The sequence below is a fragment of the Momordica charantia genome (genome assembly GCF_013281855.1).
Source record: "Momordica charantia cultivar OHB3-1 chromosome 11 unlocalized genomic scaffold, Mcharantia_2.0 BLBB01000011.1, whole genome shotgun sequence".
NCBI classification, from domain to species: Eukaryota; Viridiplantae; Streptophyta; class Magnoliopsida; order Cucurbitales; family Cucurbitaceae; genus Momordica; species Momordica charantia.
The window spans coordinates 314,228-342,056 of NW_028275159.1; the positions used below are offsets into that span (position 1 = coordinate 314,228).

Below are 27,829 nucleotides of genomic sequence, written 5' to 3' on the forward strand. Positions count from 1 at the left end.
AACCGACACAAACTGCCATATCCATCCATCTAAATTTGCGTGGGCCACCACTCTCCGCACAATCATCTTTAAAGTTATATACCAATATTATCAAACACAATAATTAATTAATTGCCTTGTCGTAAAAAGGAGATTAAATATATTATTTAGTATTATCTTCTCTCTAAATATCAACACATATGTGGTGGAGTTCTAAATCTCTTACATAAATTAGAGACTTTAACCACTGCTTCAACATTTTTATTTTAACTTTCATGTATGGAATTAAAACAATAATATTGCAGCAATTCATTTTAAATAATATTTCGAGGGAAATGGTAAAGAATTTAAACAATTACTAAATCACCAACAATATATTTAAATTTAACAAGCCAGTCATTAATTTACATACACAAAAATTTTATAATTGGCTATCCAAATTTCACCTTAAAAAAAATGTATTACTGTTTTTTTTTAGTTCATTATTAGTTTTAAAACAGTAAATCACCAACTATTGTGAATAAGAAATTTACGAGAGGTTAGGTCGATTGACTAAAAAATATGAACTCGCCAATTAATCAGTGACTTGCACCTACCACGTCTATTGACTTTAAAATATAGTAAATTAATCATTATCATTTTGAAAATAGCAGGAAACTTTTGAAATTATGCACAAAAAAAAAAGGAAACTGGTTTATTTAGAATGACAAATTACATTCAATTAAATCGGGCCTGGGCTTTAATTTTCATGTTGGGCTTTTAGTTGGTCCAGCCCACCTCGGGATGAGGCGAAGCGGGATCGCCGAAAAGCGGAGGCGAATCCCTTTCTATCTTAGCCGCAACATCTACTTGCCTCCAATAAGAACGTGCCACGTGTGGAGGTGGCGACATGTACTGTGTTTAGAGTCAAAAAGGACAAGAGAGAGGGACAGCGGTAGACCGTCCGTTTGCCAGTTATGAGATCCAGCGGCTGGGTGTCTCTGGCGGCACCGATCCACAAATTTCACACAAGGGTGATGGTCATGCGTCAGCCACAAAACAAACCAATAATAACTGATCACGTGTCGCCATTCGCGCACCCAACTGACAGCTACGAGATCTACCGGATAACCTGGAATCGCCGGTCGCCAACCGAATACATACAAGTTAGTTCCCTCTTTTTCTCCCTTTCACATTCATTTTCTTCCTCCTGAGAGATTCTGTTTGTCTTCCAGACATTTTCGTCTTAGGGTTTCTTCTATTTTCAGACCACCAACGCCAACGCCAACGCCAAGCTTCTCGATTCCCTTCGTCAATTACAGTCCTCCCCGTCACAATTCTCTTACCCTTTTTTCTCGGATTCTTCCAAACCCATATATTTCCTTTTTCTCTGCCTCGTATCATCTCTATCACACTTTTCCGACGCACTTACTTTGCTGTCTGCCCTTCTCTCAATTGCAGCAATACATCTTAACCCCCCTTTCCACTTTACTTTATTCGACAACTTTTGGGGATTTTTTTTTATCTCTCTGGGTTTTGGTCCTTCGACAATAAATTTTAGTATTTGGCATGGTAGATCCGATATTTCCCATCGGACGCAAGGGAAGGTTGGCAGATTTTACCGTCGTTTTCTGGGTTTCTTCTCCGTCTTTCATGGTTTGATCTGCAGTTTGTTCCGGGTCTCGTTGTGTTGCTGATTTCAAGTTCTCGTATCTTTAAGATTTAGATTGGGATAATTTGGTAAAGTTGAGGTCGATTGGTTGATCCGTGCCCCAGACCTGGCTGATACCGCTGGAACTTGCAATCATCACATATTATTTCTGATTGGTCAACCGAGGCTGGTTTCCAAGTTTCTAATTTGGAACTTTGGTATCTATCTGGGAATTGCTTTGTCCCAAGGACGCTGTTCGTAGCTCTTGTGAGATAAGGGTCAATCAAAATCAACTCTATAGATAAATTTATGTCTTGGAAAGAAATATGGCTACGGGTATAGATTTTTCACCTCCCTTCACCCTACTAGAAGGCGGCGGATACAATAAGGACAATGTATCACCGACGAATGATGAAAGTTCTGATAGCTTTAATAGTTTGAAACAGATGACCAGTGGGAAACCTCCCCGGCACCTCTCAGTTATGCGGCATAGTGTGAGCTCCATAAAGCTGCTAGGCCAAGCTGATTTAGTGAGTTTAATCATTGTTACATTTTATGTATTTTTTTTCCTTTTGAAGATGGAGATTCAATTCATAGCCTCCTTTTTAAAATCACATGTATAATGTCCTTTCAACTTCGTAGGATGGCTTGATGGTTGTGCATTTGAGGTATAGCATAGAATTTATATACGACTCTGGCTTAACGAAGTTATGGGAATCGAGTTCTGGTTGCTTTTCCTAGTAAGTAGTATGACTGGTATTCAAAAGATGCATGATCGACATATTTCTTTTGGGACAGCTTAAGTCTAAAAAACTGATATAGATTTCTATTCTAGCATTTTATTGTTTTTGATGCGTAATAACTGAAAAGTGTAATATCCTATTACCCTCATTTAGTTGCAATTATCAGAGGGGAATAGGTACTATTTTGTTTTTTCGGAAATATATGTATTAGTAGTTTAGTGATTGTTCTCTTTGTCATCAATGCTTTTACTAGTTCCTGTATCTATTTTAATTTTTGTTTTAAATTTTTTTTGGAAATCTATATTCATCTACTAACTTGCCCATAAATTCTCCAGAGCTTGGATGCTGAAACTCTTGGCAATAAGTCGCCTGATGGAAAAGCAGGATACTTACCTGTCTTTAGATCGGGTAGCTGTTCAGAAAGGGGACCTAAACAGTACATGGAAGACGAGCATATATGCATAGATGATCTTGTTGGACATATCCATGCATGTGAAGATTTCACTTCTCCTGGAGCTTTCTATGGTGTGAGTATCACTTTTGACTTTTAATAAGTAACGTTGTAGAAGTAAAGCCTACAAGCGTTGATGCCAACTGTTCATCTGCTTAGTACAGTATGTTCATTTTATTCTTTATAAGGTTAATTTTTGGCTTCCAATAATTTTTCTTAGTAGCAGTGCGCATCTAAACTCACCCTCGTAATAAGATCAAATGGTCATAATAAAGTGGCTGGATCTGGGATTTAAAAACGTGCATTGGCATTGGTTCCATAGACCAGATAGGCGAGGCAACACAAGGATGTTTCCTGTGATTGGCCTGAGATGGGTGAATTGGCCCTTTGTATGTCACGTGTTCAATGCACCCGAATAATATTCTCTCTGAAGGGATGGTTTTTAGTAACTAATAACCACCATATTTTTCATTTTTCTATATTAGGTTCCGAAAATCATTTGAAACACCCCCCCATCCCACCTAATTTAGGTTTATTTGTTTCCTTTTCTTATTCGCATGAATCTAATGTCAACATAAGGTTTTTGGCCCTTTCATTAATTGACTTGTATTTGGTGGAATTAATGTGTTGCAGGTATTTGATGGCCATGGGGGTAAAGACGCAGCAGCTTTTGTTAGAAATAACATCCTCAGATTCATAGTCGAAGACTCATGTTTCCCAATTTGTGTTGAGAAGGCAATTAAGAGTGCTTTTATGAAAGCCGATTATGCATTTGCTGATGCTAGTTCTATGGATATCTCGTCCGGCACAACTGCTCTAACTGCTTTCATCTTTGGAAGGTAGAGCCTCAAGAGAGTACCCCTCCCCCCCAGTTCTTCAGAAAGTTTTCTTGTTCAGTTGCAACCTTTTTTTCTATTGAGTTGAAAATTTTAGCATTAAATTACATTAATCATGTGTTTTGAGGCTATTACTAAAGGGAAAGCAATTTATTTTTCATGATTTCTCTTAGCCCTTGAGATTCTGAATAGTGAATATGGTGATATAAGTGTCCGCATGGTCTCTATGCATCCATAATTGTTGCAAAATAGTATGCATCTACAGTCTCTGAAAAGCGTCAGTTAGCACGATATATTTCTATCAGCAAGCAGGAGCGATTTTATGCTTTTGCCTATCGTTTGGATTAGCACACTTGATTTTTGTCAGTGAGCACAAAGAGAATGTGTTAGGACATGATCATTAGGAAGATTAATTCAAAATTCTTCAGCAATATGTGCTGCTACTAAATGCAATGAGCAAAATTTTACAACATACAACATTTTTCTTGGGGGCCTTCCTTTCCTGTAGGGATAAGGCTAATTGAGATGGTAGCTCTTATAGGAGTAATGATGGTGACGTTTTTCCTGAGGTTCGTGGAAAATTATTTTGTGATATGAGATTCTCGTTTTTTGCTTGACAGTGAAAGAAATGAACTGCTAGAGTAATTGTTTGGGACAGTTGGAAGGAATAGAATGAGGAAATTAGAGGAAATCAGAGAATATAAGAATGGAAGATGGAAGGGGGAATTAGAGGAAGAAACTGGATAAGGGAAAAAATACGTGGGTGGGAGTTCAAATAATTCAACGATCAATATCATATTGAAGTTGGCCTTTACGACCTTATATACTGAAGCCAGACCAAACCATAATAGGAAAATCAAGTAAATGGTCAATATGAAAATTATGGTAGGTTTCTAGGGATTCCTGGATTAATGATTTTACATGACCTCTTTGTGTCTCTTCTTTGAGCGTGAGTTTCTGGGATTAACATTCGTTGTTCAAACCCTGAATGCTTATCTGTCCAGGTTTCCTTTTCTAAACGTGTCAAAATAAATGCGTGTTGTGTTCAGAATCATTGTCTAATCATTTCAGATATTCTCATTTCCTTCCGTACAGGACAATGATAATTGCGAATGCTGGAGATTGTCGAGCTGTTCTGGGGAGGAGGGGCAAGGCAATTGAGGTGTCGAAGGATCACAAGCCCAACTGTGCATCTGAAAAACTTAGAATTGAGAAGCTTGGCGGAGTGATTTATGATGGCTACCTGAATGGCCAGTTATCTGTTGCTCGTGCTCTAGGAGACTGGCACATGAAAGGTGCCAAGGGTTCTGCATGCCCACTGAGTGCAGAGCCAGAGCTGCAGGAATTGCATTTGAAAGAGGAAGATGAATTCCTGATAATGGGGTGCGATGGGCTTTGGGATGTCATGAGCAGTCAGTGTGCTGTTACAATGGCAAGGAAAGAGCTGATGCTACATAATGATCCTGAAAGATGTTCAAGAGAGCTGGTAAGGGAGGCACTAAAGCGCAACACATGCGATAATTTAACCGTTATCGTGGTCTGTTTTTCCGCTGATCCACCCCCTCGGATAGAAGTACCTCCAACTCGAGTAAGGAGAAGCATATCATTAGAAGGGCTGAATTTGTTGAAAGGCGTACTGGACTGCAATTCATGATTTTAAAGGGAGAGATGTGAGAGAGAGGTGTATATATAACATTGGTTTAGCAGACTGGGCTACGGTTTCTCACCCGAGCTACCGATGCCCCTTATCTATTTGGCATTGGATGCTTTAATGAGGAAAATAAAGAGTCTTTTTTTTTTTTTTTTGGTTATAATGTGATTTCAATTCCGTGCATGTACAGATTAATGTCGTACCAGTTGGAAACCCTAAAATTCATTTGTTTCCTAATCTCTGCTTTTGAATGAAGTTGGTGAAATTTTTGGAAGCATTGATTGGTGTATAACCAGAATCCTCTGATTTTGTGCACTTGATACAGGCATACAGCAGCTAGCATTAAATTTACTCGACGAAGGATGGCATTATTCTCCAGCCCAATTGGTACGAGTTATCTTTGATCCTTACTTTCTGATCCTGTGTTCTAAATTCATTATGTCTAATCTGCTACTTGACGCAAAAGATAATGTAAAGACAACATCATAAATATTTCTTTTCCCAAAAAGCAAGTGTCAAAAGGGACTCTGAAGAATTGTTGCGGGTAAGACAATATACAATGATGTAACGTAATATACAAAAGTAAGAGAAGTTTGGAAAGGGAAACGTCCATATGATAATCTTTATTTTATTATCTGAATAATGGTTTCTTGGGATATGCCTCATAATCACTACAAATCAAAATAGAATTCCCTTCTGTCATAGGAAAATGGGCGATGTGTGTACTGACGGGCACACCAGACAAAAAAATAAATTAAAAAAAAAAGAAGAAGAAGAAGAAGCAAGACAGATTAATGTGTTGGTAATAAGTGAAAATTTGACGGTGAGATGGGCATTCCAAGATATTAGATTATGAGCTAAGATCACTTGAAAATCTACCTACCTAATAAATTTTTTCAGTATGAACAACTAATTCGCAACAACAGATAAACGGTTGACACTGCAGTTACGACTTTATGGATATCATAACCTTATTATTATAAAATGGTTATTTTAGGAAAGAAGTCCTACCATCAAGCTCTGGAGCTTTACTACAAAACCATTAATATAATGATGTCTTTTTTATTAAAAAAAAAAAAAAGTCCGTATGATTCCATCCTCTGAGATTCAATAAAAAGTATAAATCGAGGGTGCAATCAAAGTTTTGCTGTTTTACAAGCAAATCAGCGTGTGTTAGCACATAGCTCTGGATTTGAAACAAAGCCGACTGTTGCACGGTTTACAACTTAATAACATTCTCATAGTTCTCCATCTGCTTCATCATCGTCGTCATTCACCTGAACACTACTGCACATAAACAAGATTTATTGTACATTGAAACCATTAGATTTCAGGAATCTTCCAAATGATCAAGTGATGAAAAGGGAACGGTTATTTAAGACAGTGGCTGTGATTTTAGTCTTCATAAGGTAGGATAAGTTCATAGAAATCGTGGATTTCAAAAATTAAAATCACCTATTCAGGTATTACGAAAAAAAATAACTGTTATGTACTAGTTCAGCTTCAGGTTTGGTATTATCATTTTGGGTGTTCCAAAATTAACAATTATTCTGTTTTCTAAATCAACGAATACTTCTTTTGAAGTCTATAATTGAAAGAGATCCAGACTTGAGAAAACTATTCTGGAGCAGTTGAGCAAAATATAATAATTAATACTATAATCAGTACAAGATCAGCATTATCAACACACGATCAACTTCATAATCAGATTCTTCCCGGAAAAAAAGGGAAAAAAAAAACCTTCATATAAATCAGACTTACATTTGAAATTGAAATAAAATAACTTTTCAGAGACTCACAAACAACACATTAAAAATTACCTGGCGTTGCTGCAGTGCCTGCTCAAATCATGGCATAGGACTTTGCTAACGTCACCTTCTCTGACAGAACCTTTCTTAATCAATTCTGCCAACTGGAGGATCATATATGAAGAAATTGAGTAAGATCTGTCTAGAGGAAAGAAGAAAAAGAAAGTGTTCACATATGAGGTAAGACATCTTAACTTACATCATCTTCAGTTTCCTCTAATAATCTGTCACATAAAAAAACATCTACATTAGACTGGGAAAATCATAAATCTACATAAGCTGGACTATGATTGCTGAATAATCATCAGCAGGTATAGTCTCACCTCCCACAATAAGTTGATATATCTTTTGAGTAAGCTCGAGCTTCTTGTTGATCTATTAAGTATTAACAACAAAAGCAATCAAATTTTGCCCAAAAAAACAAAAAACAAAAAACAAAAAACAAAACAAAAGGACAAAAAAAATTACTTCATATACAAACTCAGCAAGCTATAAATATGAGTTATCTACGAAAGAATGAAATTTCGGGTATGATAAAGATCTAAAAAAATCCAGTCCAACCCACTTGCGATTCTTGTTTCCAGTTTTCTTTTTTCTTTACTATATTATGTATCAAGTTTACGACAGTTCGCTATTGGACATTCAGCAACTGAAGAAATAAGTTCAAGTGTCAATTTCAGTAGCAAAAAAAAAAAAAATGATAAGATCATTGAGTATTCAAAGACAGGAGCTTATATTTGCCCACATACTTGTCAAGTTGTCCCAGCTATCCACCTTGATCCATTGTTGTCCGGATGAAGCTGTCTGCACCAAGAACAAATGAAACAATTATCTCACAAAATAAGCTTGTTCCGCAGTTACCAATCTCAGAGAGGGCATTTCTACAATTTCTTAAAATGATAAGCCCTCAGACATGAACTGCTGTTCTACTATGTTCCAATTAAACCAACCTCAAATAGATAATTGAGTACTACCTTCTCAATAGTGTAATCTTGCATCTTTTCACAAAGCCCATCCAGGAGTTCTACAACTCTTAGCTCACTGACCCTGCAGAAATTCAAGCTTACAATTTACGAACATATAGTTCATTCATTATTAAAAGCGACCCATTAACATATAGATAATTGGGTACGGGCCTTGAATAGTCAATTTTATTTCATTAAGTTCACAAATCTCAAACATTGTGTTTCTTTTCAGTCTTTCTACAAGTGACTCGCCAAGTTTGACTGTAGAATGTAGATGCCCACAAAACTGAACTCATAACTGCCAATACTGGTCCAACATAAATTCCTACTTTTCTATTTCAACAATTCATCTATTATCACCACTGCATTTTATAAACCAATCAATAAGCATTGTACTAAACAGGCCAAGGAAAAAAGAGTATCTTGAAAATCGGGACATTGATGTTTTACCTGTAATCAATTACCTTCCCCTTACGCTGACCTTTTGAATCCAACCGATGTCTCATATCTAAATGATTCCTCGGTTTTTCCTAGTTAAATATATAATTACTGTTCGGTTACTGAAGCAACTATCATACTTGGTGACCATGTAAAAAAAACTGACTACACTATAAACTCACATCAAACAATAATGTGAATGAAAATATATTGGGGGGTGGTATAATTTAGAGAATTATACATCGCCTTACATTGGATAGTCCACGTTCTATCTCCTCCTGCGAACCATAAATACAGACATTAGGTCCCCTTTTATAAATCTATTAGTTTGCGCTGCTTGGCGGCAATATAAACAATTTAGCATCAGTAGGAGAAATTACTTACATATCAAATAAGAAACTGCAGGATCCGATTAAAATAGAAAAAAAACGAAAAGAAAATCGATTCTGATATTCGACTAAGTTGTGGCCAAACGAAAAGGCAATGCAATAGAGAATGTTAAAAGGCGTTCGCGGAAACAGGAATTGGCAGTGATCAGATTCAGGCACCATGTAGAATACGCGAAAAGATGAAGGATTTCCAGATTTGAAAAACAAATCGATAAAGCCAACAAAAATAAGAGAAGAAGGACAAAGAATTGAAGGAATGAGAATTACGGCAACAGCATTGCAAGCGGCGCATTTATCATCAATGCAATTGACGGCACCGGAGTAGATCACTAACAACAGTAGCCCCCACGCGTTGAACTTCATCGTCGTTTGCGTATGGTCAAATCCGAGTCCTGACTTTCACCTCTCTCCGAACGCCTTCTACAGAGCTTCTCCTCCGTTTACAATTCTGAAAATGTCGAGTCCTGCGCAAGACGAAGCAAGAAAATGGCAGTGTCTTGTAACCGAAGGCCCATTTTAATGAGTTGATGAATGTGAGCCAGGCCCAATATTTACAGGCCTTAAGCCAATGGAGGCCCACTAGTACAATTGGGGATAATGGCCCTTTAACATAATTTTAGTTCTACTACACCATGTTCGAGTTTTCTAATATATATATACATAAGCTTTTTAACTAATTAATGCAATAAAAAATGTATTTTTAAATATGCCATCACTTATTTTTTCAAAAACAATATATTGAGTGGTTCTATTATTCTCTAGTTTAGGAAAACTCAAAAAATAATTTTTTTTTCATTTTTATTATTTGAATTAATAATTTTATAAGATAATTGGTATTTTTCCTTTAATTGAAAATTACCGAATTCGTAGTAGTTTGAGCCTGAGGCATTGAGGTGAGTCCTACTTCGAGAATCTGGGAGTTTTCCAATGAAGGAAATAGGAGACCCATCACTGGACTCCGAAAACGAATCAGGGGAAGAAGATGGAGGAGAGGAAACGCAGCAAGAGCAACAGAAGCCCAATCGACACGAACGAGAACTCATTTTGCTGCAATTTCTGGACTCGACGGACGATTATCTGAACCTGCTTGATGCATTGTCCACAACACTCCGCCAGGTACGCCAAAATTGATCTTCACATTAACCAAACCCTAATTCTGACATAAACTTGTTTTCCGTCAGTGTACTATGCTATTGGGTTTTATGATCAATGCTTTTTAGCATGTTTTGCTATGTTTCCGGTTCCTACATAACAATTTGACGCAATTGTGCTTCTGAAATGGTTGAAATTGAGAATGAATAAAGCGTTCGGCTATATGCAATGGAAGAGTCAAATCCTCAGATTTATACAATTTACTGACACAATAGCTATGAACAATTTCAAACTCGATTCTTTAGAAGGCCTACTGAGGGAGTGTGCTCTTTCGTGATCTCTTACTTTTTGTTGGCTGCGGAAATGTTACCTCTAACTCCGTGCATTCATTCGAGTAACAGGGATGGTTTGAGTTGGCGAGCGCCCGACATTCTATGGGTACCTCTCGCATAAGCCCTGCGCTACTGGACTTGAAAATTCACTCTGCTGCTACAACGTTGCGGGTGGTCGAATGCGATGGTAATCTCAATCATCTCTCCTTCCGGGTCACCACAATTGAGGTTTTGAACCAGTTGGGAAATCTATAAACAGTCCAATCCACAATTTTAAGTTGCTACATCATTTTCTGACTACTGTTAAACAACTCAATATCCTGACAGATGGAAGATTTAAAGCCTAGGCCACAGAGTGAGTCTGAGTATCATGTGACTAATTGATCTTGTCAATTGTTCAACCTAATGATAAATTTGTTTAAACATATTATGTCGAAGATGTAACATCGAAGCTTTGAAGAAATTGTGATTATTTAACAGTTATACTTTTTAACGATGATCATCCACCCATAGGGGGCGCTATAGGAAGACATCCATGCATTAACTTGCGGAAATGGACATCCGCCGAAGATGAAGAGTGCTTGAGGGCAGAAAAATACAATGACAAATTGCTAACGAGATCTGATAGTACACAGCTACGACAACGGAACATTTCTGAGCTTTCTGGTAGTCGATGCCTTCTCTTATAAGTAGACAAATAAGACCATATATCTGCAACATACTATTACTGCATACTTTTAATGAATTTATGCTTGGATAATTTTTTTGCCCAAGTTATTGTCTTTTTGGTTGCTGTTCATTGGAGCGTAAGTAACCTTTCTCCTTGAATTCATTAGAAGGTAATCAGGGTAAAGGCTCTACAAAGAAAGGAGATACTCTCATCATTGATGATCAGGCAAGTGTTCACTACTGTTGGTATCATTGACCACTTCTTACTCGTATTTTCCTTTTAAATTATATGGATTTTCTTCTCATTTTTTGGTACGGTTCAGATTTTCCTAATTAAAACTTTACTGTGTGGTACTTGGATGAAAAAAGAAGTGGACACTGAGTAACAGTATGTATCTTGATCATGTTACTGTAGATACAAAGGGAACGATCTCAAACACTTTCTATGTTTGGAACTCTGGTTTCCCCAAAGCTTCGGTCAGCCCAACTTTCATTTGAGAACGGTAAATGGTTCAATATTTGTTTTCCTCAGTAAATGGGTGTGTGTGTGTGTTTTATATTCAGAGAGAGAGTTCACATAGTTCAAGTATGTGATTATTTATATACTCGCAATTTAATTGGTGCAGCACTTGAAATTATTGTGGAAATTGCGAATAAGCGGATTGCAATGCTGTCTTCATTTGATAAAGTCAAGAAAGGATTGGAAGACTCATCTTCCTTCGAGTAAGTCACGAAAAAGCAAGAGAATTATTTGTTTCCCACCTCCATTTCCTCGGGGGGAGAATAGGGCTTTAATGTATCATTTAAATAAGTATAAATCGGTGTCGTAAACTGTAGACTAATTCATTGTTCTTAGTCCTCTGAAGTCCCTTTTCAATGTGAAGATTGGTGCCTGTATCGAAAATGAAAGTTGGTGTAATGTCTATGGTTCAAATTGACCCCGGCGGACCTTCACACGATTTTTTCAGTCGACGACTCATTCATTTTCTTACAGTTTAATTTCCTTTTGACCTATTAGTTGTCAGCCTACTGAAATTTTTTCCAACGGCTCACGTCATGGGTATGATTCCTTATTATTATTGTTTTAACGTTAATCATCCATATAAAACGATTAAATTTATTACAAGAATGGATTTTTGCCCATTCAACCATTTGATTACTTCGATTTTGATTGAAGACTTCATGGCCTTGTTGATCTGGGGTCGGGACAACATCCTAATAGGGAATCTTATTTAATCGTGCACTATATTTTCCATATTGAAAGAATTTGAGTTGCTTGTTACTTTTGCCCGCTGGTTACAATAGAATAACTCGCATCAATCTTTGTTTCAAAACATGTCATCATAAGCAAACAATGTCATGAAATCAATTCATAAACCACCACCATAACATACAAAAATATGACCATCCAGCTCATGTTCTTCCAAGCCATACAACAGGCAAAAAAAATGGCACCCGGCTCACCAAAATGAACTAGACAACAATGGGAAAAACAAGAGATCGATACAAGTACAAAATCAAGCTGGATCTGATGGCTGATGGTTAGAAAGCTCTCCAACTATCAGAACTTTTCTTCGGACTTTGATTATCTGATGAAACTTTAAACGGTCCTGAGGACCCAAATGGGTCTGAGTCATCAAAAGAGAAGTCACTGTGCCCGAAATCTCTGGAGCTGCCAACGGAGTCGAACCTGGTGTGCTTCTGGCTACTCTGGCCGAAGTCCATGCTACTACTGATAGAATCAAATCTAGAAAACTTCTCTTGATTATGACCAAAATCTCGAGAACTGCTCATGGAATCAAACCTAGAAAACTTATCTTGATTATGGCCAAAGTCTCGAGAACTGCTCATGGAATCAAACCTAGAAAACTTCTCTTGATTATGGCCGAAATCTCGAGAACTGCTCATGGAATCAAACCTGCTGAACTTCTCACGTTGCGGAGAAAAACTGCCATCCTGCATGCTGAAAGAATCAAACCTGGCGGAGTTGTCAAAGAAGTGATCCCCAGCATCGCTATATTGGGGGGAAGAGTTGCCAAATCTAGAGAGAGGCGTGGGAGGGACAGATTCCTCAAAAAATGGGCTTTTTCTCTGGAAGAAGCTATCTGCATTCGGGGATCCTGTTTTGGCGGAGCCCGTATCGAAATCACTAGACCCAAAGAAATCTCTGTGCTTGTCAGAGTCTGGCTCCTGTGTGATGATGGCATCAAATAAAAAGAAACTGAGAGTTTGAGGCATGGCTGAAATTCAATATGCAATCAGCTTGACACTATAAGTCTATAATCAATAAATTGTACAATCACACAACTTCATGTAGAATTAGTAACCCAGAAACTGGCAGATTGTAAGCATGCGTCGTCATGACTCTTCTTCTATAACAACCATGCAACCTTTACAATTAAATCAGTCGCTTTCTATTATAAATTTCTATGAGCAAAATCAGGAACATTTACCTATTTCCTTCAATGTTTCAATGACGATATTCAGCTAAAATAACCAAGCAACCATTGGTGGAAAGTTCATACAGCAGGGTTGAAATGAAAATGATTGCTCTTAACATACCATGTACGACAACGTTGATTTTACTAATATGAAATATCAGGGCGTTCATGTAATTTCCCAAACACAGATGTGAACGTCAAAAGACCAATAGCCTGTCAGGAATTAATTTTATGACCTATTTTCTGTTCTTGACTCAAAAATACAAGTTTCAATAGGTGTATTTCCGAAAGAAAAAAAAATTGCCATTTTATCATTCTTACAAGCTTGTTTAAAAAGAAAATCTGTAAAACTATGAATGATGATGCTCGAAGTGCTTAATAATGTTAATTAATGAAATATTTTAATATATGAAATAAACTGTAAATAGAAAAATAATAATAATAATAAATACTATGTGCAAAGAGTACTTCCACAAACAAAAGACAGAAACAAAATCTTCAACAATTATCCTCAAAAAAAATTTCCTTTTAAAGATAGTTTCCAATATAAAACCCAAATAGATCTGTAAATTTATCATGCCCAACAAGGCAGCAGAAAAAAATCCAATATTGAGGCTCACCTTGGTATTAACTGGTTTTATTCCCCAAACTGAGTCCACATCGTCATTATTGTCAAAGGCGCCCCAAGTTGACTCATTGAAACTTCTGATGCCAGAAATAAACAGAGAACCATAATATAAAAAGGATGGTTCAATTTCAATGAAAGAGTTGCAAGAAGGTACAAGTATAAAAATTACGAATGCATTATTTACCTATGTGCTTCCGGACTTTTTTCATAACCAGCATCTGAAAAGTCATGAGAAGGGCTCTCTAGACATGTCTTTGCAGCTGGACTGCCATATGGAGGACTTCTTGCTGATTCATCTTCACTGTGGCTATACACAGATTCGCTCTCAAGGCCACGATTGATGGTACTCGAGAACTTCCCCACTTTGCCATTTGAATTTGATGGTGAATCAGGGGTTGAGTTATAATCTGCTAGATCCTTTTCACCCTGACTGGCTGATATATTTGGTTTTGAGGCCAAAACAGCTTTTGCGTCAAGATTAAGATCATTGGAAAACCCTGAAAGGTAAATTTATCAACAGATATCAATAAAAATACATGGGGTATCCGTATCTCCATCAAATAACTAGTCAAAATTTGCTGACGATAGTTGAGACCAAAAACTGCAACACTCTAAGTTCAGGGAAGTAAATAACTTGTCAAGAACCACTTTTGTACCTTCATCTTCAAACTTATCCCACTCTTCATCCCAAATAGCTGCATCATCCGGAATTCCAGGTTGCCAACCTTACAATTCCGTCATGAAAATTTTCATTAATGTAAACCAAGATACATCAAGTCGCTAGAACATGTAATGGATTGCATCATACCACAAATGCTGTACAATCAATACAGGAACAAACGTAACAAACATTTCCTCGGCAATTTTTTTTTTTCTAAGTTGCAGAGAAGATCCTTGAAAGGAAGATGACCTAACAATGCTTTGAAAGCATATGCAAAGGAATCTAGATAGAATACAAAGGTATGACATAAGAATCCTTGGAAAGCATATGCAAAGGAATCTAGATAGAAGACAAACGTTAAGAAAACTAAAAATCTGAGGTTAATGTGAGACTAATACCTACTGGAAGTTCAATTATAGCTGCCGACTTAACATCAAATCCATGTTTCTTACAACGTTCAGTTAAAGCCTTCATGAGCTCCTCAATATCAGATTGTATTCGATCAGCTCGGACCTGAGAAGCAGAAAAGCATCAGTACTCAGACAACTGCACAGAAAAGCCGTCTGCATTGCAATTTGATGCGCACAGCTGTTAGCAAAATTATACCTGAAGAATACCATCTGCACTTCCTCCTTGTTCCATTTTAATAATTGCTTGATGCAACTCTGTTTTCCTTTCCTGGAAGGACAAATAATATGGGAATGTAGAATGTTAAATGAAATAACAAAACTCAAATTCGGCCAAAGATAAAACATTTTAGATACTAGATCATCATATTGCCCTGTGGCCTAAAATGACCTTCTTTCCCCTGCATGCATCTAGTTCTGCTCATCGAGCAACATAATACTTTTATGATTTTATTTTATTAATTAGATGCAATTATTAAACTCTAATGTAAATTTTTAATTAAATCGGTTAACATAGTATTAATTGATTATATATGTTAACATTTAGCATTAAGTCCTTATAACTACGTTATGTATGCATAAATTTCGGCAAAATCAAATATACGTTAACACACACACGCACATATACCATGCACACATATATATGTAATAATATAAGGTAAATAAATATCCCCTTATCAAGAACTGATATACAAACAACTTGGAAACAAAAATAAAGTGTCATTTTTTTAAATATTCTTTTAGTTGTTTACTTTGAGAATGAGAATAATTTAAAAAGAACCGTAATTTACTTTTAAATAGAACAAATGGTTTATAAATTTGGCAGAAGATCTACTGAAACTAAAAACATAAACTCACCACAGTAGGTTACACTCAAATAATTGCACTGAAATAATGTCCACACTTGTTCACACTCATGTTATTGTCTGAGAACTTGTGGAAACTACCACTCTAAATGATTTATTTATCTTTTTCTACTTATAAAATTTGTTTCTACAATGTATGCTTAAGGCACATGCAACTTCCACTTGTATACCAAAATAATAACAATAATAATAATAATTACAAAGAGATAACTAACCAAGGCAAAGAAATTTTCTAACTAACTGCCGAACAATGACAGATTTGATAAGATAGACCAGATGGTCCTAGTAGATGCTATTAAAAAATTGAAGAAAATACATGAAAGAATTAAGACACAAAGCCAACAGTTCCGATATGTGTACTTTTACCTGAACATCACGATACTTTGCTTCTTCAATGGTTAGCTTAGATGCTATTTCAGCCACTTGCTTGTACTTCTCCTCGTATTTTTTTGCCAATGATTCTGCCTGCAACATAAAACCATAAATAAGAGCAAAGAGAACTCAAATATAGTAGACCAAGAATGGAGGGGGGAAAATGTAAAAACACCTCGCGCTTGTCAGCTGATGCCCTTTCTGTGATCTCATTCAATCTATTGTCACATCTGCTTTTATGTAGAACCTGAAAAGAAGGAAATGATTACACGTAAAATTAAACTAGTTATCTACCTAAAAGAAAATAGTCAGAAAATATTTTTGAAAGAAGTTAAACAAAACATGTACTAAAAACCTAAATTTGGTAAATAAGTTAAAGCCCCTCCCCGGCCTATAGGCCAAATTGTTGCCCACTGAGATAATTTGCCTAGCCTAACAATTCTATTCTAGTAGCCAGTTAAGGAAAAAACATGACTGTTATGTCTAAAGTTAGAGCTTGAGCACCCTCAATGCAGGTCTAAATCACCATCTCAGGGTCAAGCCCTCACTCTGAATCAAGCCCAAATTGGAAGGGCCATGTTCAGAAATTTGAACCATTCAGATAATTTATCCATGTTTCATTTTGGATTGTACCAAATGGTCCAGAAGCACCAAAGAAATCAGATACCCTCCATTTCCATGAGGAGTGTGTTAGTAAAGATGTTGCCACATGCACACACCCACTCAAGTCATAAAAAGGAAGGTTTAAAAAGGAGGTCCCAGATGTCTTGATTGCAGTATCTTCTCCTGAAAATTAAAAGTGGCCAAAAAAAGTTCATGTAACTTACTCACTGAATCAATGTTAATTAGTAAAAAGCATGTTGATTTTTAGATCTGGGGTAAACTATGCACAGCAACTTGGTTGACGATGGGGTTGGTGTTGGCAACTTAAAAAACTTCTTGTCTCTTGCATGGGCTTACTCGTCGATCCAGTCCCATTGAACTTGCGGTTATTTAGTATTTGATGTTTCTTCTTTCGCTCCCACTAGACTCGAATCACCTTCTTCCTCTTCTGTTTTTGGTTCTTCAGAATAGCGCCAAAAATCTGTACTCAACCCCTCAAGCAGCTTCAAATTGAGTAATGTCACTTCTTCCCTCGATTTGTTTAATATTTTGTACATTTTAGACAAATTTTTTATCTTCTGAATTAATTTTCAAGATCTAACAACTCTAGCACCAATTCGATAGGAACCAAAAATTGAAATGGAAAGTATTATTATTATTATTATTATTATTATTATTATTATTATTATTATTATTATTATTATTATGATAGGAAACAAAGAACTGTATAGATAGGAAGGAACGGCTTAGAGGCTGGGGGATGAAACATGAATTATTAGAAAATTTTATTGATATGAAAAAGTAAAATTACTCTCCCCTAAACTATTTCTAGAAAAATACTACTGACCCTCTAAACTCCCTATATTTATAACCATAGCCACAAACCAATTTTTAAGTGGTGAACTCCTACAGTGCACCAACATGAGCCTAGCTCATTGGTAATTAGCATCTACAGTGCTAATGAATACTATACATTTATACCTATTTTAGATAAGCAACAATTATATGCCACTCTATAAAAGGAAAAATGCTCATGTGTAAAATAAATTAGACTTGGAATTGCATATTGAGCACATACTATTTTAAAAACTGAAAGCAAAGGGCAGCAAAAAGTACTTACAAGTTCCTGCATCGTTGTGCGATAGAATTCAACCTTTTCTCTTGAATCCAAAATAACATTCGCTGTCTCTCCAACCTATCAAAATAATGAAAAACATAACAGTGAGAATATACTGCATAGCAGATGAAAATTTATCAACAACACCAAACTCATAAGGAAGACAATAAAATAAAATATATACAGAAGAAGATACGAGGGGGAAATTTTATACAGAATAAAAAAGGAGAAGCCCATCAACTAGCAAGCATAAGATTTCCACATTCACAATAAAGAGAAACCGGGTTCCCCTCCAGGGAAAATCATGGAATTTGACAGATAGAAATAAGGAAATGCCTTTTTCTCTGATGCTGTAGCCTCTTGAGCATTTGAGCTAGCAGAATTTGGTTGGCCCTTGCCAGACTGGTCCAAAAATGAATCCTCCAACACTGGAGCCCTTGATTTCTGATCATTGGATAATTTAGCACCATCAGCCTTGGAAGCAATAACACTTGTTGGGGGCCTCGGTCCGGGAGTTGGTGGTGCCATTGACCGAGCGGTGACCACAGGTTGCTGGTGTCCAAATCCTAATTTCAAAGAACGAAAAGATAGAGCAACGTATGAAAATGAAAGAAATTAGAGGGCAGAAGAAGGATAAGCACAACTCTGTATTAGTACCAGGATGAGGACCCCAAGCTGCATTTGGATGGACAATGTTTGACTGTCCTGTCATGGACAGCAGAGTCTCATCATACATTACATTATTTGGAAGCACAGCTGGAAGAGGCCGACCTTCCCTGTAACGTTCCATTAGATATAAAGCAAAACAAAACTCTCTGAGAGAAAGCATGCTGTCATTGTCTTGATCAGATAAGTCCCACACCTGCTTCAAGACCTCTGCGAATATGAAACATTGCTTGAGTGTGCATAAATACTTAAAAGAAAATCCATAAAAGCCGTATTTACAATAGCTTCAATGAGACAAGGAGAAATTAGGACATAAGCATAAGTTCCTAGGGGTTAAAGAAAGCATAAGTCAATTTCTTAAAACTAAATCTATCTTCCTAGCATTACATTAGAAAGCAAATACATTTCCAAATACTCAAATTGTGTCTAAATGCAAATGCAGTTGCAAATCTAAAAAGAGAACAGTAACTAAATGACGTAACCAGATCTTTTTTTCATATTAAAGTGAAAAAAAACCATAATTCTAACCTCTAATGTGCAGCATTCCTTTAATATATATTCATCGAGCATATATGTCTTTTCCCATTTTTATTGAAACATAAAGTTATTCATTCAAGCAAATAATACAAAAACAGGAAGAAGAGGAACCTCCCCACCTAGAGGTTATAAAAACTGTAGAGTTGACCTAAATTTCAAAAGAGGAACAATTTCAAACTGACAAGATTCTCACCCCCACCCTCCATGTTTTCATTTTGAAGCTGGAGAGCCCAAAATTCGTATAAAACTCTCTTCAATGTTATAGTTATGTTTCAAAACTAGAGACGTGTAACTGATGAGCTCTTGACATTGCACCTCAATTTAGAAAACTAAACATTGTTCAGATATGTTCAGAATTCTGACAATAATACAGCAAGCTCCAATAATGGCATGCCTTTGACATTAACAATCTATCCTAAATTGTTTTCTCCTATTTCATTAAAAGAAAAAACCACACTAAATGAGATAATTTGTGCTTCCAGTACAACGGGAAATTATAATATAGATTTAAGAGAATAAAAGAAAGGGGGAAACGAGAGAAAAAATAAACAAAAAGGAAGTCATACCTCTAGGTAACCTCCAACTTAAAAATAGATTCCTTGCCTGCTCACCAGTTATTCTTCCATCTCTGTCAGTATCTACTTCCATAAAAACTTTCGTGTACTTCTGAACATCAGTTGGTTTCATCTTTGGCCAAGTAACCTGTGCATTTTCAGGAGTAGAATTCCTGGTTCCAGTTGTGATCCCAGAAGATAAAAGTGCTGATGGACCTGTTGCTGGAACCTCCTTGCTAGGTTCCGGTGATGACTGAGAGAGCTGAAACTGTGCACCAGATAATGGCCTTGAAACGAATGCACTCTGCAATGAATCCATTGAGTTATGCTTACTTAAAGGTTGGGATACACCAGAAACTGGAACAATGGCTGATGGGCTAATACTACTATTAGCTGCATTGTTGAGTCCAGAAGATTCTGGTCTAGGTGGAGATGGAGTTACAGAAAACATATCAGGACCATATGCCGACTTAGAAGTAAATCCATTTCCAGAAACAACTGATGCTCTATCGTTAGGCATAGGCTGTAAAGGCACTAAAGCTGATGATAACGATGTAGCTGGGGAAGGCACTGGAGGACTAACTCCTCTAGGCCCAGCAGCAGGGGCACCTGGCCTTCCATTGAGCCAGTCATTTGGGTTTGAAAGATTGGATCCCCCTACATTTCCTCCTCCAGAGGGTTCAGAAGTAGCACTGACCAGTTGCATATTGGAAGCAACACCACCAGGTGTGGCTTGAGGTAACCTCATGGAAGGGTTTGGCTGGGCTGGAAAGTACTGCTGATTTACACCCGCATTTGGAGCCGCTTGTCCTCTAAAGCGAAAATTTTGAGATGCGGTTGGTGCTGGTATATTCATCTGTGGAGAAGATGCAGCCGGCATTGAATTTGATTGAGAGGCAGGTACAGCTGAAAGATCAATCTTTGGAGGGGGAATTTTCGCTGCAGCAGGACCGTATAGTGCTGCCTTAACAATTTCAGGCGTCAGATCTCGCTTACTTTGTGCAACAGTTACGAGTCGGAGAGCATTATAAAATTCTGGTCGACCAAGGAAACCTGTTTTTCTCTGATCAGCATGCATCCATATCTGCAAGTAAGTAAGAGAACCTTGATTACAAAATCAAATATCCCATGGTGGCACCTAACTCAGATTTAATATCCTACATGTTTCCTTGGCAACCAAATATAATAGGGTCACGTAGTTGTCCCGTGAGATTAGTCAATGTGCACGTAAGCTGGCTGAACACTCACGGATATAAAAGGAAAAAAAACCATTTGCAGAAAGAAAAGCATATTGACATTTCTTATTACATGATACCAGTAGAATGGAAACAGTTAGAGGCGTCATCTTATATATAGATATTTCTTGGAAAAACGCCAAATCCAGGGACAAGCCTTTCGACTTAATAACTTCAATACAGACTATACGTACTAGTATGTGCACAAAGGTCATGGATTCAATCTCGTGAGGAAGTTATAGAGTTAATTCACAGGTCTGACGGTGGAATGCATAACAGTTATATTTTAAGACTGCATTTCGAAGGATAGAATTTTTAATAGACAGAAAAGCCTCAACGGAAAGGTCTAGGTAGGAAATTAAGCATCAGAACTTTCCTAGAAGATACAAATAACCCCCAAATTCACAAACACGCTCTTCCGCGAGGCGCAGACAGCTGATTTTTTAATTCCAACAAACAAAGTAATAGAGTCAAAGACGAACAATTTATGGATTTCAAATTCGCAAAGCAATCCAACTACGTGGAGCCATTGATCTAATTCAAATAACCCATGAAAAATCTGAAAAATAAAAGGTAGGGAGTGTAAAGCGAATAAGGGAACCTGCGCAAGAACATTTTTAGGCAAATTGGAGCCCTGAAAGAAAGAAACAGCTTCAGCTCCACTAATCCTTCCGTCACCGTCCAAATCGGCTCTCCTAAAGAATGCGTCGAACTGATCCATATTAGTCCCCCTGGATTGGATCCCGCCGGTAGCAGACACAAAAACACAGTAGATCAAACTTCCTTTGGAGAATCCTGGTACGCAGCAATGAGACTATGATCTCACTCGAGCATAGACAATTCGATCACAGCAACAGTAAGGAGAGCAGCGAAATGAGATGCTAGGTCTATGAACGAATTGCAGTGTTGGTTGAGGGATGGGTTCATAGATACGCTGTGGTCTGATGAAGCGCGGGATCGAGGGAGGGTGGGAAGGTGGGAGAAGTAAAAGAAGCCAATCACCAATATACCGAACAAGAAGGGAAGGAAAGAAAATGGAAGAAAATTCAGGTAAGGCCGGGGAAGGGATGCCTACAGAGAAAATTCCTCTCCGAGTCTCGCTGGCTTAGTAACCAGAAATAACGAAAACCTTTTTAATTAATTATCTTATTTTCTTTAGAACGGGGAAAATAAATAATGTAGCCTGCGTCAAATATTTATAATCCAAACCACAATTATACTGTTATATATATTTAATTGCCGAACTTTTCATTAAAATCTATTTTAATTACAATCGGATTTGTTTGATCAATGATTTATCAAAATTGCCTAATGTTTTCTACATCTACCATTATAATCACAATCTAATGTCTCTTAAAAATCTCACAAAAATAAATTAAACCGAAAAGGCAACATAAGCTAATATTGAAATAACACTAGTTACAAATACATTGTTAACATATAATCTTGTAGTTTATTTTGAGACCAACAGTAAATCATGTCAATATGAACTTAACTCAAGACAATTGACATCTGTCTCTTAGTCAAGAGATCATTAGTTCAAATTCTCCCCCTCCACTTGTATAAAAGAAACACAGTAAATCATGGTTAGAAGTAACCAATGAAAAGCCAAAGTAGAGCCACAGCGAATATCGACACCAAAGGCTTGAGGAGCATGACATGCTCCCGTTCAGTAGATCTAGTGTGAAGATTCGATCAAAGGCTTATTGGAGATCGACAATAACTAAGTATTATAGCCATCAATTTTCAAGCTATGTATCTTAGCCAAAAGAAAAGAATGCGCCAAATTATTTGAAACTTTAAAAGCAACTTTTTGCGATACAATTTACAAGAAAATTAGATTGTTCTGGTTCTCCCATGGATTAGTGATTGTGTTCTGTTGTGTTCTGTCTTCTTCTGTCTACCTGTTCTCTTTTCGTTTCCGTCCTTTTGCCTTCACTCCTGGGAGATAATTAGCTCTGCCTGAAAGAACCCACAAGTACTTTCAATTGCAAGTCTCTTCTAAAAAATCTATTGCAACATCTCAAGTTCTTGATCATCACATTTACAACTGCTGTGGTATATAACCTAGGATATTTATTATCCAAACCAGTGTTTGGCCATATCTTCCAAGAATCAAGTACAGTTTCATTCACCGTCTTTGATGGAGAAACCCAGAAAGAAAGAAAGAAAAACTTGTAGTTCAAGATAGTTTCGGGTGCTTGTTTCTAGCTCCTTTACAAGAGAACAATTCTGAATCAACTCTAACATATCAGCTAGAAATGATTTCATGTCATAATGTACGGGGTTCGCTAGAAAATCTCCAAGTCATCTCGACATGAATTCCATGTTTTTAGTATGTATACTGCCAACAATACCTAGGCCACCTTGGTTAATGGTGCAACTGGTATCCCATTGAACCAGGTGGCTGCCACTTGCTATGATTGAGAAGCCTATCCACCAAATAGATTGGATACAAACTCGTTTGAAGCTTGGTTGAATCCCTACGAAGAGAATCTTAAGAAGGTAGGCGCCTCGGCACATGGGTCTTTTGTGTTTTGGAGCTGAATTGAGGTAGAAAGACTTTCAGAGATACTGGCGCGACTGTCACTAGATGCATAGCCAAAGTGAAGTCAGCCCATTTCCAGAGACTTGGGCGCTGCTGTTCTAAATGAATAGCCAAAGGTATCAACAATGGACCCTGCAAATTGAAAATGAATTGAATAAGTGTAAAGTAGACCTTGAGAAAACAAAGAAATAAAGAAACCCTTTGAAAAATTCCCCCATACCTCCTTTACCTAACTACAGTCCTACATTCCCATAAAAAAAATTCAGGGAATCTTGACGGACAAAACCATAAGAAACAGAACTCCAGTCAAAACGAATTAAACAAGTTCAAAGTTTCAAACCTTCCTCCTTTGGGGAGAATATTTCTTCCATTTATGCAATCTGAATTCCACCTTTGCTATAAACAGAGTCCGGAAGGGAAGTCCACTGTTTGTAGACTTTCCTCAGCGGAAGCCCAAGAAATTTCATAGACCATTTTGTAAGATGACATAATTTCAGCAGTCAACAGCGCTAATAATGCACCACATCAAGTAGAAATACTTGTGTTACTAAGCTTCAAATGATCAAAAAAGAGAAAAAACAACTTGTTTGTAATTGATATGACCTGTAAGATTTCAGTAATGCCATCCATTGGCACGCCAACGTCTTTGCAAATTTTCCTGTTGACGAGCAACTTTGATTTTCAACCAGAGTCTATATGCCATTTCTATTCTTTCAGAAGCCAATAGTTTGTTATAAAGCTTACTACATATTTGCCTACTTGGGAAGAAGCCCTGACGTAAACATTCCTCCATGACAAGTACAGCATTTTCAAGCTGCCCTGTTTTCCAAAGACAATCAATAGCATGCTCATAAGTCTCCACGTCAGGATCATAACCACTCTCCTGCATCTCATTCCATATATTTAACAGTGTACCAAATTTACCAAACAAAGAAAGCCGCATCATCAACAATTTATAAGCATTTTTCGATATCCTACATCCAACTTTTCTTGCTTTCTTGTAGATTAACATGGCTGCATGGGGAGGACCATAACTACAGCAAAGTTCGATAAAGGACGTTATTGCCCCCGTAGTGGGAATAACTCTTACCACCATCTCATCGAACATTTCAAGTGCATCAGCAACCTTCTTGGCTTTAAGAAAGCCAATAATCAAAGTGGAATACGTTTTCATGTCCGGTTCACATTTATTACTCAACATACGCTTGTAATAGGTCATGCATTCATCAAGATCACCTATGCATATAAAATTGGAGATCATTGCATTATAAGCACCAACGTCTGGAGTACAGCCTTTCTCGTTCATTTTATCAAATATCTTGACAGCATCGTCAATACGATTAGCTCTGCCCAGACACTCGAGAAGATAGGTGTAGGTCAGACAATCTGGAGAAAACCCATCTCCTTCCATAGCATTCAAAACTCTCTCGACTTCACTAAGCCTACCATGTCTTGACCATCCACTGAGAATAATGTTATATGTCATGGCATTGAAAGGAACATTCTTCCTGATTAAATTGAAGAAGGAGCTTGCAGCACCCACGTGGGATCGTTGACACATGCATTTTAGAATAACATTCAAGGTTTCAGTATCACATTTCAACCCAAATTCTTTCAAGTTTCTAAAGAGTTGAAGTGCCTTAGAAACTTGGTGGGCTTTGACCAGACTGTCCACCACAATGGATACTGTCTCTATATTTGCATTCACTCCCTTCCGCGTCATGTTGTGCAAAACATCCATCATGGAGTCAAAAAACCTTCTTCTACCCAAAGCTTTAAGAATTACGTTGTAACTAGAAGTATCTTCAGCTATCGTTGGCTGTTTAATAGCCCAGTAAAAGAAGGTAATCATTGCTTCACTGCCTAAACTCCCCGTGTTCAGTACTTCGTTGATGACATCTAGGCTCAAATTCACATCAGCACTATCTAAAGCATGTTCGATTGCAGTTTTACCATTCAGTTTTTGAAGGAAGACACCTCGTAATTTTTCTTCTGGTCGTAAAAATCCATCCACCGCCCTAATTGGCATCTGTTTCACCGTGTGTTTCTCTTTAAGTGTGTTAGGAACCGAACCATAAGGATTAGCCAGTAAAAGATCAGAAAGTTCCCCAATAATGAAGCGCTCGTCTATGGTGGATTGATTTTGAATCCCATTACCCAAAACACCGCCGTCAAATAGATTTGATGGTTCATCTAGGGTTGAAAATAAGTATGATAAAGACGATGAGGGCGAAGGCGAGTAAAGTAAGCGATAAGGATACCTGCCTCTGCCGCGACGCGCCAAAAAGCACCCTTGGAACTGGTAAGAAAGAATACGCCGTGAAGCGCCGAATGCCATACAACTTATGAATGGATCGTATGCTGAAAGAGAAGTGTCGGAGTGGCTCGAAGGGGTGAGCCCGAACGAGGATGGGACTTTCGCCTGTGGGTTCGAAGTTCGAACTGGTTAGCGGAGATGTCGGCGCGCGGAGCCACCCCTTCTCTGATATTGCTCTCCGACGCCGTTGGATGGATCAAATTCTTATTATTTTAAAAATAATAGACCATTTTATAAAGTGTTGGATCGAGGAAAATGTTCCTCTTCCTCGCTCCCAACTCCAAATGATAATGTTAAATATATATATTATGGTTTACTTTAATCTACGTTTTCATGTTTTTTTTACGTACAAAATCTACGTTTTCATGTTTTTTTATGTGCATTATATTTGTTGTACCCAGGGTTGAAAATGTCGACATACACATGGGGGAAAGTTGATTTTTCCCGTCAAAATATTGGACGTCGACATGTTTTTTTATCCTCTTATTCTTTTAATGTTATTTTATTCTCATTCTCTTCCTACTATGCCATTACATAACGAAACATTCAAATTTTACCATTGTTATAAAATATAACTAATAAGATTTGGAATTTGCTTTATTGACAATTTCTAATCCAATATAGTCCCTACTTACACAATTGAACAATATATGTGAAATATTCAGATATATAAATATTGAAATAATCTTAGAATTTTTTAAAAATAAAATATTATTATATACAAATAGTTGTGAAACATGAAGTATAATAGGTAACTTAATTAATACCAAAAAGATGATTTCGGATGATCTAGTGCATAAATTACAATAGATCTCCTCGGTCATCGTAGAGTGAAAGTTTTGAAGGTAGTTGCTCAAATGAGTATAATATGAATGTAGATGATTTGGATGAATGACACAGTCATGAGGTTGAGGTGTTTGAAAATTGTGCAAATTTGATTGGAAAGTTGGATTAGATTATTGATTTGAAAACATTTTTGAAAAATGTGTAAATTAAAATTTGAAAAAGAAGTAGGTTAGGTACGAATTAATTATAATTTAGAAATGTGTTTGGAAATCGATAATTATCTCATTTCCAAATGAGTCATATTATGAAAAGCAAAAAAGTAGTCAAAAGTTTACAATTAAAGTTTATTTTACTTATTCAAGTTTTATTTGTTAATTCAAGAAATTTCCATCAAATTTCATATTTTCCATTATTTTTCCTGAAATATCCATCGACATGTTTGTAAAATCAATATCTCGACATTTTCGTCGACATCGCCATTTTGAACAATGGTTGTACTCTTATTTTCTTTCTTTTTTTTCCCGTTAATTATTTTAGTACACTAATCTTCTCTATATTTGGCCTGGATAAAGTTCCCTAAATGATTTTACGTGATTTAAAATTTAATAAAAAATTTAAAATTTCTTATATTGATTGGAATGATAAAATAAAAATTTTACTGATCTGGACTTTTAGTCTAAACTTATTAATTAAAAATAGAAATATGATAGAATTGAATAGATAATTTACTTTAAAATTATATGAAATAAGGTAAAATCTGATATTTTGGTCCGAGATTTTGTTTAGGTAAGAACGGGAATTGAAATCTAGTAAGATTTCAAATCATTCAAAATCAGGTGGTACCAAACAACAAAATTCATTTAAAATATGTTATCTTCAAAATCCGAAGTATCAAATAGAGAATGAGAACCATCCCAACTGTTGGGAAGGAATAAGATTTTTGGACCCGTTTATTAACATTTATATTTTGTTTGTTTTCTTGTTTCTATCTAATCACCGCTAACATTCCTATTTATTGCTTTTCATTTTGAACAACTAAAATATGTTTTTCATTTCAAAATCGCAAAATAAAAAATATGTTTTGTCGTATTTAAATTTATGGTGGTCG

General features: G+C 36.7%; 5 protein-coding genes across 14 annotated transcripts; 2 read left to right on the forward strand and 3 right to left on the reverse strand.

The window, feature by feature from the left end:
* Positions 1-1,143: 1,143 nt before the first annotated feature.
* On the forward strand, positions 1,144-5,567 carry LOC111011893 (putative protein phosphatase 2C 27). Of its 2 annotated transcripts, none has more exons than XM_022285868.2 (4): positions 1,144-2,139; positions 2,688-2,879; positions 3,437-3,642; positions 4,735-5,567. In XM_022285868.2, exons 1-4 carry the CDS (start codon positions 1,936-1,938, stop codon positions 5,291-5,293), a joined length of 1,161 nt encoding a protein of 386 aa, XP_022141560.1. In that variant the 5' UTR covers positions 1,144-1,935; the 3' UTR covers positions 5,294-5,567. The 2 variants fall into 2 exon arrangements, with proteins under 2 accessions (XP_022141560.1, XP_022141569.1); XM_022285877.2 differs by lacking the exon at positions 1,144-2,139 and adding an exon at positions 2,188-2,349.
* A 765-nt stretch (positions 5,568-6,332) lies between these two features.
* LOC111011916 (TLR4 regulator/MIR-interacting MSAP protein) lies at positions 6,333-9,375 on the reverse strand. 2 transcript variants are annotated; one of them, XM_022285909.2, is made up of 9 exons: positions 9,158-9,375; positions 8,753-8,779; positions 8,514-8,593; positions 8,073-8,145; positions 7,848-7,902; positions 7,422-7,473; positions 7,298-7,322; positions 7,111-7,202; positions 6,333-6,574 (listed from the first exon to the last, which is right to left on the reverse strand). In XM_022285909.2, exons 1-9 carry the CDS (start codon positions 9,251-9,253, stop codon positions 6,529-6,531), a joined length of 546 nt encoding a protein of 181 aa, XP_022141601.1. In that variant the 5' UTR covers positions 9,254-9,375; the 3' UTR covers positions 6,333-6,528. The 2 variants fall into 2 exon arrangements, with proteins under 2 accessions (XP_022141601.1, XP_022141591.1); XM_022285899.2 differs by having other exon boundaries at positions 6,333-6,577; positions 9,158-9,373.
* A 372-nt stretch (positions 9,376-9,747) lies between these two features.
* LOC111011907 (coiled-coil protein) lies at positions 9,748-11,976 on the forward strand. Its single transcript, XM_022285888.2, has 6 exons — positions 9,748-10,006; positions 10,384-10,501; positions 10,828-10,980; positions 11,151-11,209; positions 11,399-11,486; positions 11,610-11,976. The coding sequence occupies exons 1-6, from the start codon at positions 9,818-9,820 to the stop codon at positions 11,708-11,710; spliced, it is 708 nt and encodes a 235-aa protein (XP_022141580.1). The 5' UTR covers positions 9,748-9,817; the 3' UTR covers positions 11,711-11,976.
* Positions 11,977-12,327: 351 nt separating this feature from the next.
* On the reverse strand, positions 12,328-22,200 carry LOC111004736 (Calcium-binding EF hand family protein). Of its 2 annotated transcripts, none has more exons than XM_088119910.1 (13): positions 21,672-22,200; positions 19,848-20,919; positions 18,736-18,954; positions 18,415-18,644; positions 18,082-18,156; positions 16,534-16,605; positions 16,353-16,451; positions 15,320-15,391; positions 15,112-15,226; positions 14,709-14,777; positions 14,237-14,549; positions 14,045-14,126; positions 12,328-13,173 (listed from the first exon to the last, which is right to left on the reverse strand). In XM_088119910.1, exons 1-13 carry the CDS (start codon positions 21,789-21,791, stop codon positions 12,526-12,528), a joined length of 3,186 nt encoding a protein of 1,061 aa, XP_087976036.1. In that variant the 5' UTR covers positions 21,792-22,200; the 3' UTR covers positions 12,328-12,525. The 2 variants fall into 2 exon arrangements, with proteins under 2 accessions (XP_087976036.1, XP_022131599.1); XM_022275907.2 differs by having other exon boundaries at positions 14,045-14,129; positions 21,672-22,198.
* Positions 22,201-23,126: 926 nt separating this feature from the next.
* Positions 23,127-26,197, reverse strand: LOC111010026 (Pentatricopeptide repeat (PPR) superfamily protein). Of its 7 annotated transcripts, none has more exons than XM_088120268.1 (4): positions 24,378-26,197; positions 24,222-24,276; positions 23,959-24,127; positions 23,127-23,750 (listed from the first exon to the last, which is right to left on the reverse strand). In XM_088120268.1, exons 1-3 carry the CDS (start codon positions 25,954-25,956, stop codon positions 24,112-24,114), a joined length of 1,650 nt encoding a protein of 549 aa, XP_087976394.1. In that variant the 5' UTR covers positions 25,957-26,197; the 3' UTR covers positions 23,127-23,750; positions 23,959-24,111. The 7 variants fall into 7 exon arrangements, with proteins under 7 accessions (XP_087976394.1, XP_022139016.1, XP_087976395.1 ...); XM_022283324.2 differs by having other exon boundaries at positions 24,363-26,197; XM_088120269.1 differs by having other exon boundaries at positions 23,959-25,811; positions 25,880-26,197.
* Positions 26,198-27,829: the final 1,632 nt, after the last annotated feature.

What these genes read in the sequence shown, in the direction of transcription:
- LOC111011893 (XM_022285868.2), top strand. Translation starts at nt 1,936, where the DNA reads ATGGCTACGGGTATAGATTTTTCACCTCCCTTCACCCTACTAGAAGGC. An exon ending in TGCTAGGCCAAGCTGATTTA is followed by an intron (nt 2,140 to 2,687) that starts GTGAGTTTAATC and finishes TAAATTCTCCAG; the next exon opens with AGCTTGGATGCTGAAACTCT. An exon ending in ACTGCTTTCATCTTTGGAAG is followed by an intron (nt 3,643 to 4,734) that starts GTAGAGCCTCAA and finishes CCTTCCGTACAG; the next exon opens with GACAATGATAATTGCGAATG.
- LOC111011916 (XM_022285899.2), bottom strand. Translation starts at nt 9,253, where the DNA reads ATGAAGTTCAACGCGTGGGGGCTACTGTTGTTAGTGATCTACTCCGGT. An exon ending in TAGCTGGGACAACTTGACAA is followed by an intron (nt 7,474 to 7,847) that starts GTATGTGGGCAA and finishes AATACTTAATAG; the next exon opens with ATCAACAAGAAGCTCGAGCT. An exon ending in ATATCAACTTATTGTGGGAG is followed by an intron (nt 7,323 to 7,421) that starts GTGAGACTATAC and finishes TTTATGTGACAG; the next exon opens with ATTATTAGAGGAAACTGAAG.
- LOC111011907 (XM_022285888.2), top strand. Translation starts at nt 9,818, where the DNA reads ATGAAGGAAATAGGAGACCCATCACTGGACTCCGAAAACGAATCAGGG. An exon ending in TGTCCACAACACTCCGCCAG is followed by an intron (nt 10,007 to 10,383) that starts GTACGCCAAAAT and finishes TTCGAGTAACAG; the next exon opens with GGATGGTTTGAGTTGGCGAG. An exon ending in CCAACTTTCATTTGAGAACG is followed by an intron (nt 11,487 to 11,609) that starts GTAAATGGTTCA and finishes TAATTGGTGCAG; the next exon opens with CACTTGAAATTATTGTGGAA.
- LOC111004736 (XM_022275907.2), bottom strand. Translation starts at nt 21,791, where the DNA reads ATGGATCAGTTCGACGCATTCTTTAGGAGAGCCGATTTGGACGGTGAC. An exon ending in GTGCAGATGGTATTCTTCAG is followed by an intron (nt 15,227 to 15,319) that starts GTATAATTTTGC and finishes TCTGCTTCTCAG; the next exon opens with GTCCGAGCTGATCGAATACA. An exon ending in TATAATTGAACTTCCAGTAG is followed by an intron (nt 14,778 to 15,111) that starts GTATTAGTCTCA and finishes CGGAATTGTAAG; the next exon opens with GTTGGCAACCTGGAATTCCG.
- LOC111010026 (XM_022283300.2), bottom strand. Translation starts at nt 25,956, where the DNA reads ATGGCATTCGGCGCTTCACGGCGTATTCTTTCTTACCAGTTCCAAGGG.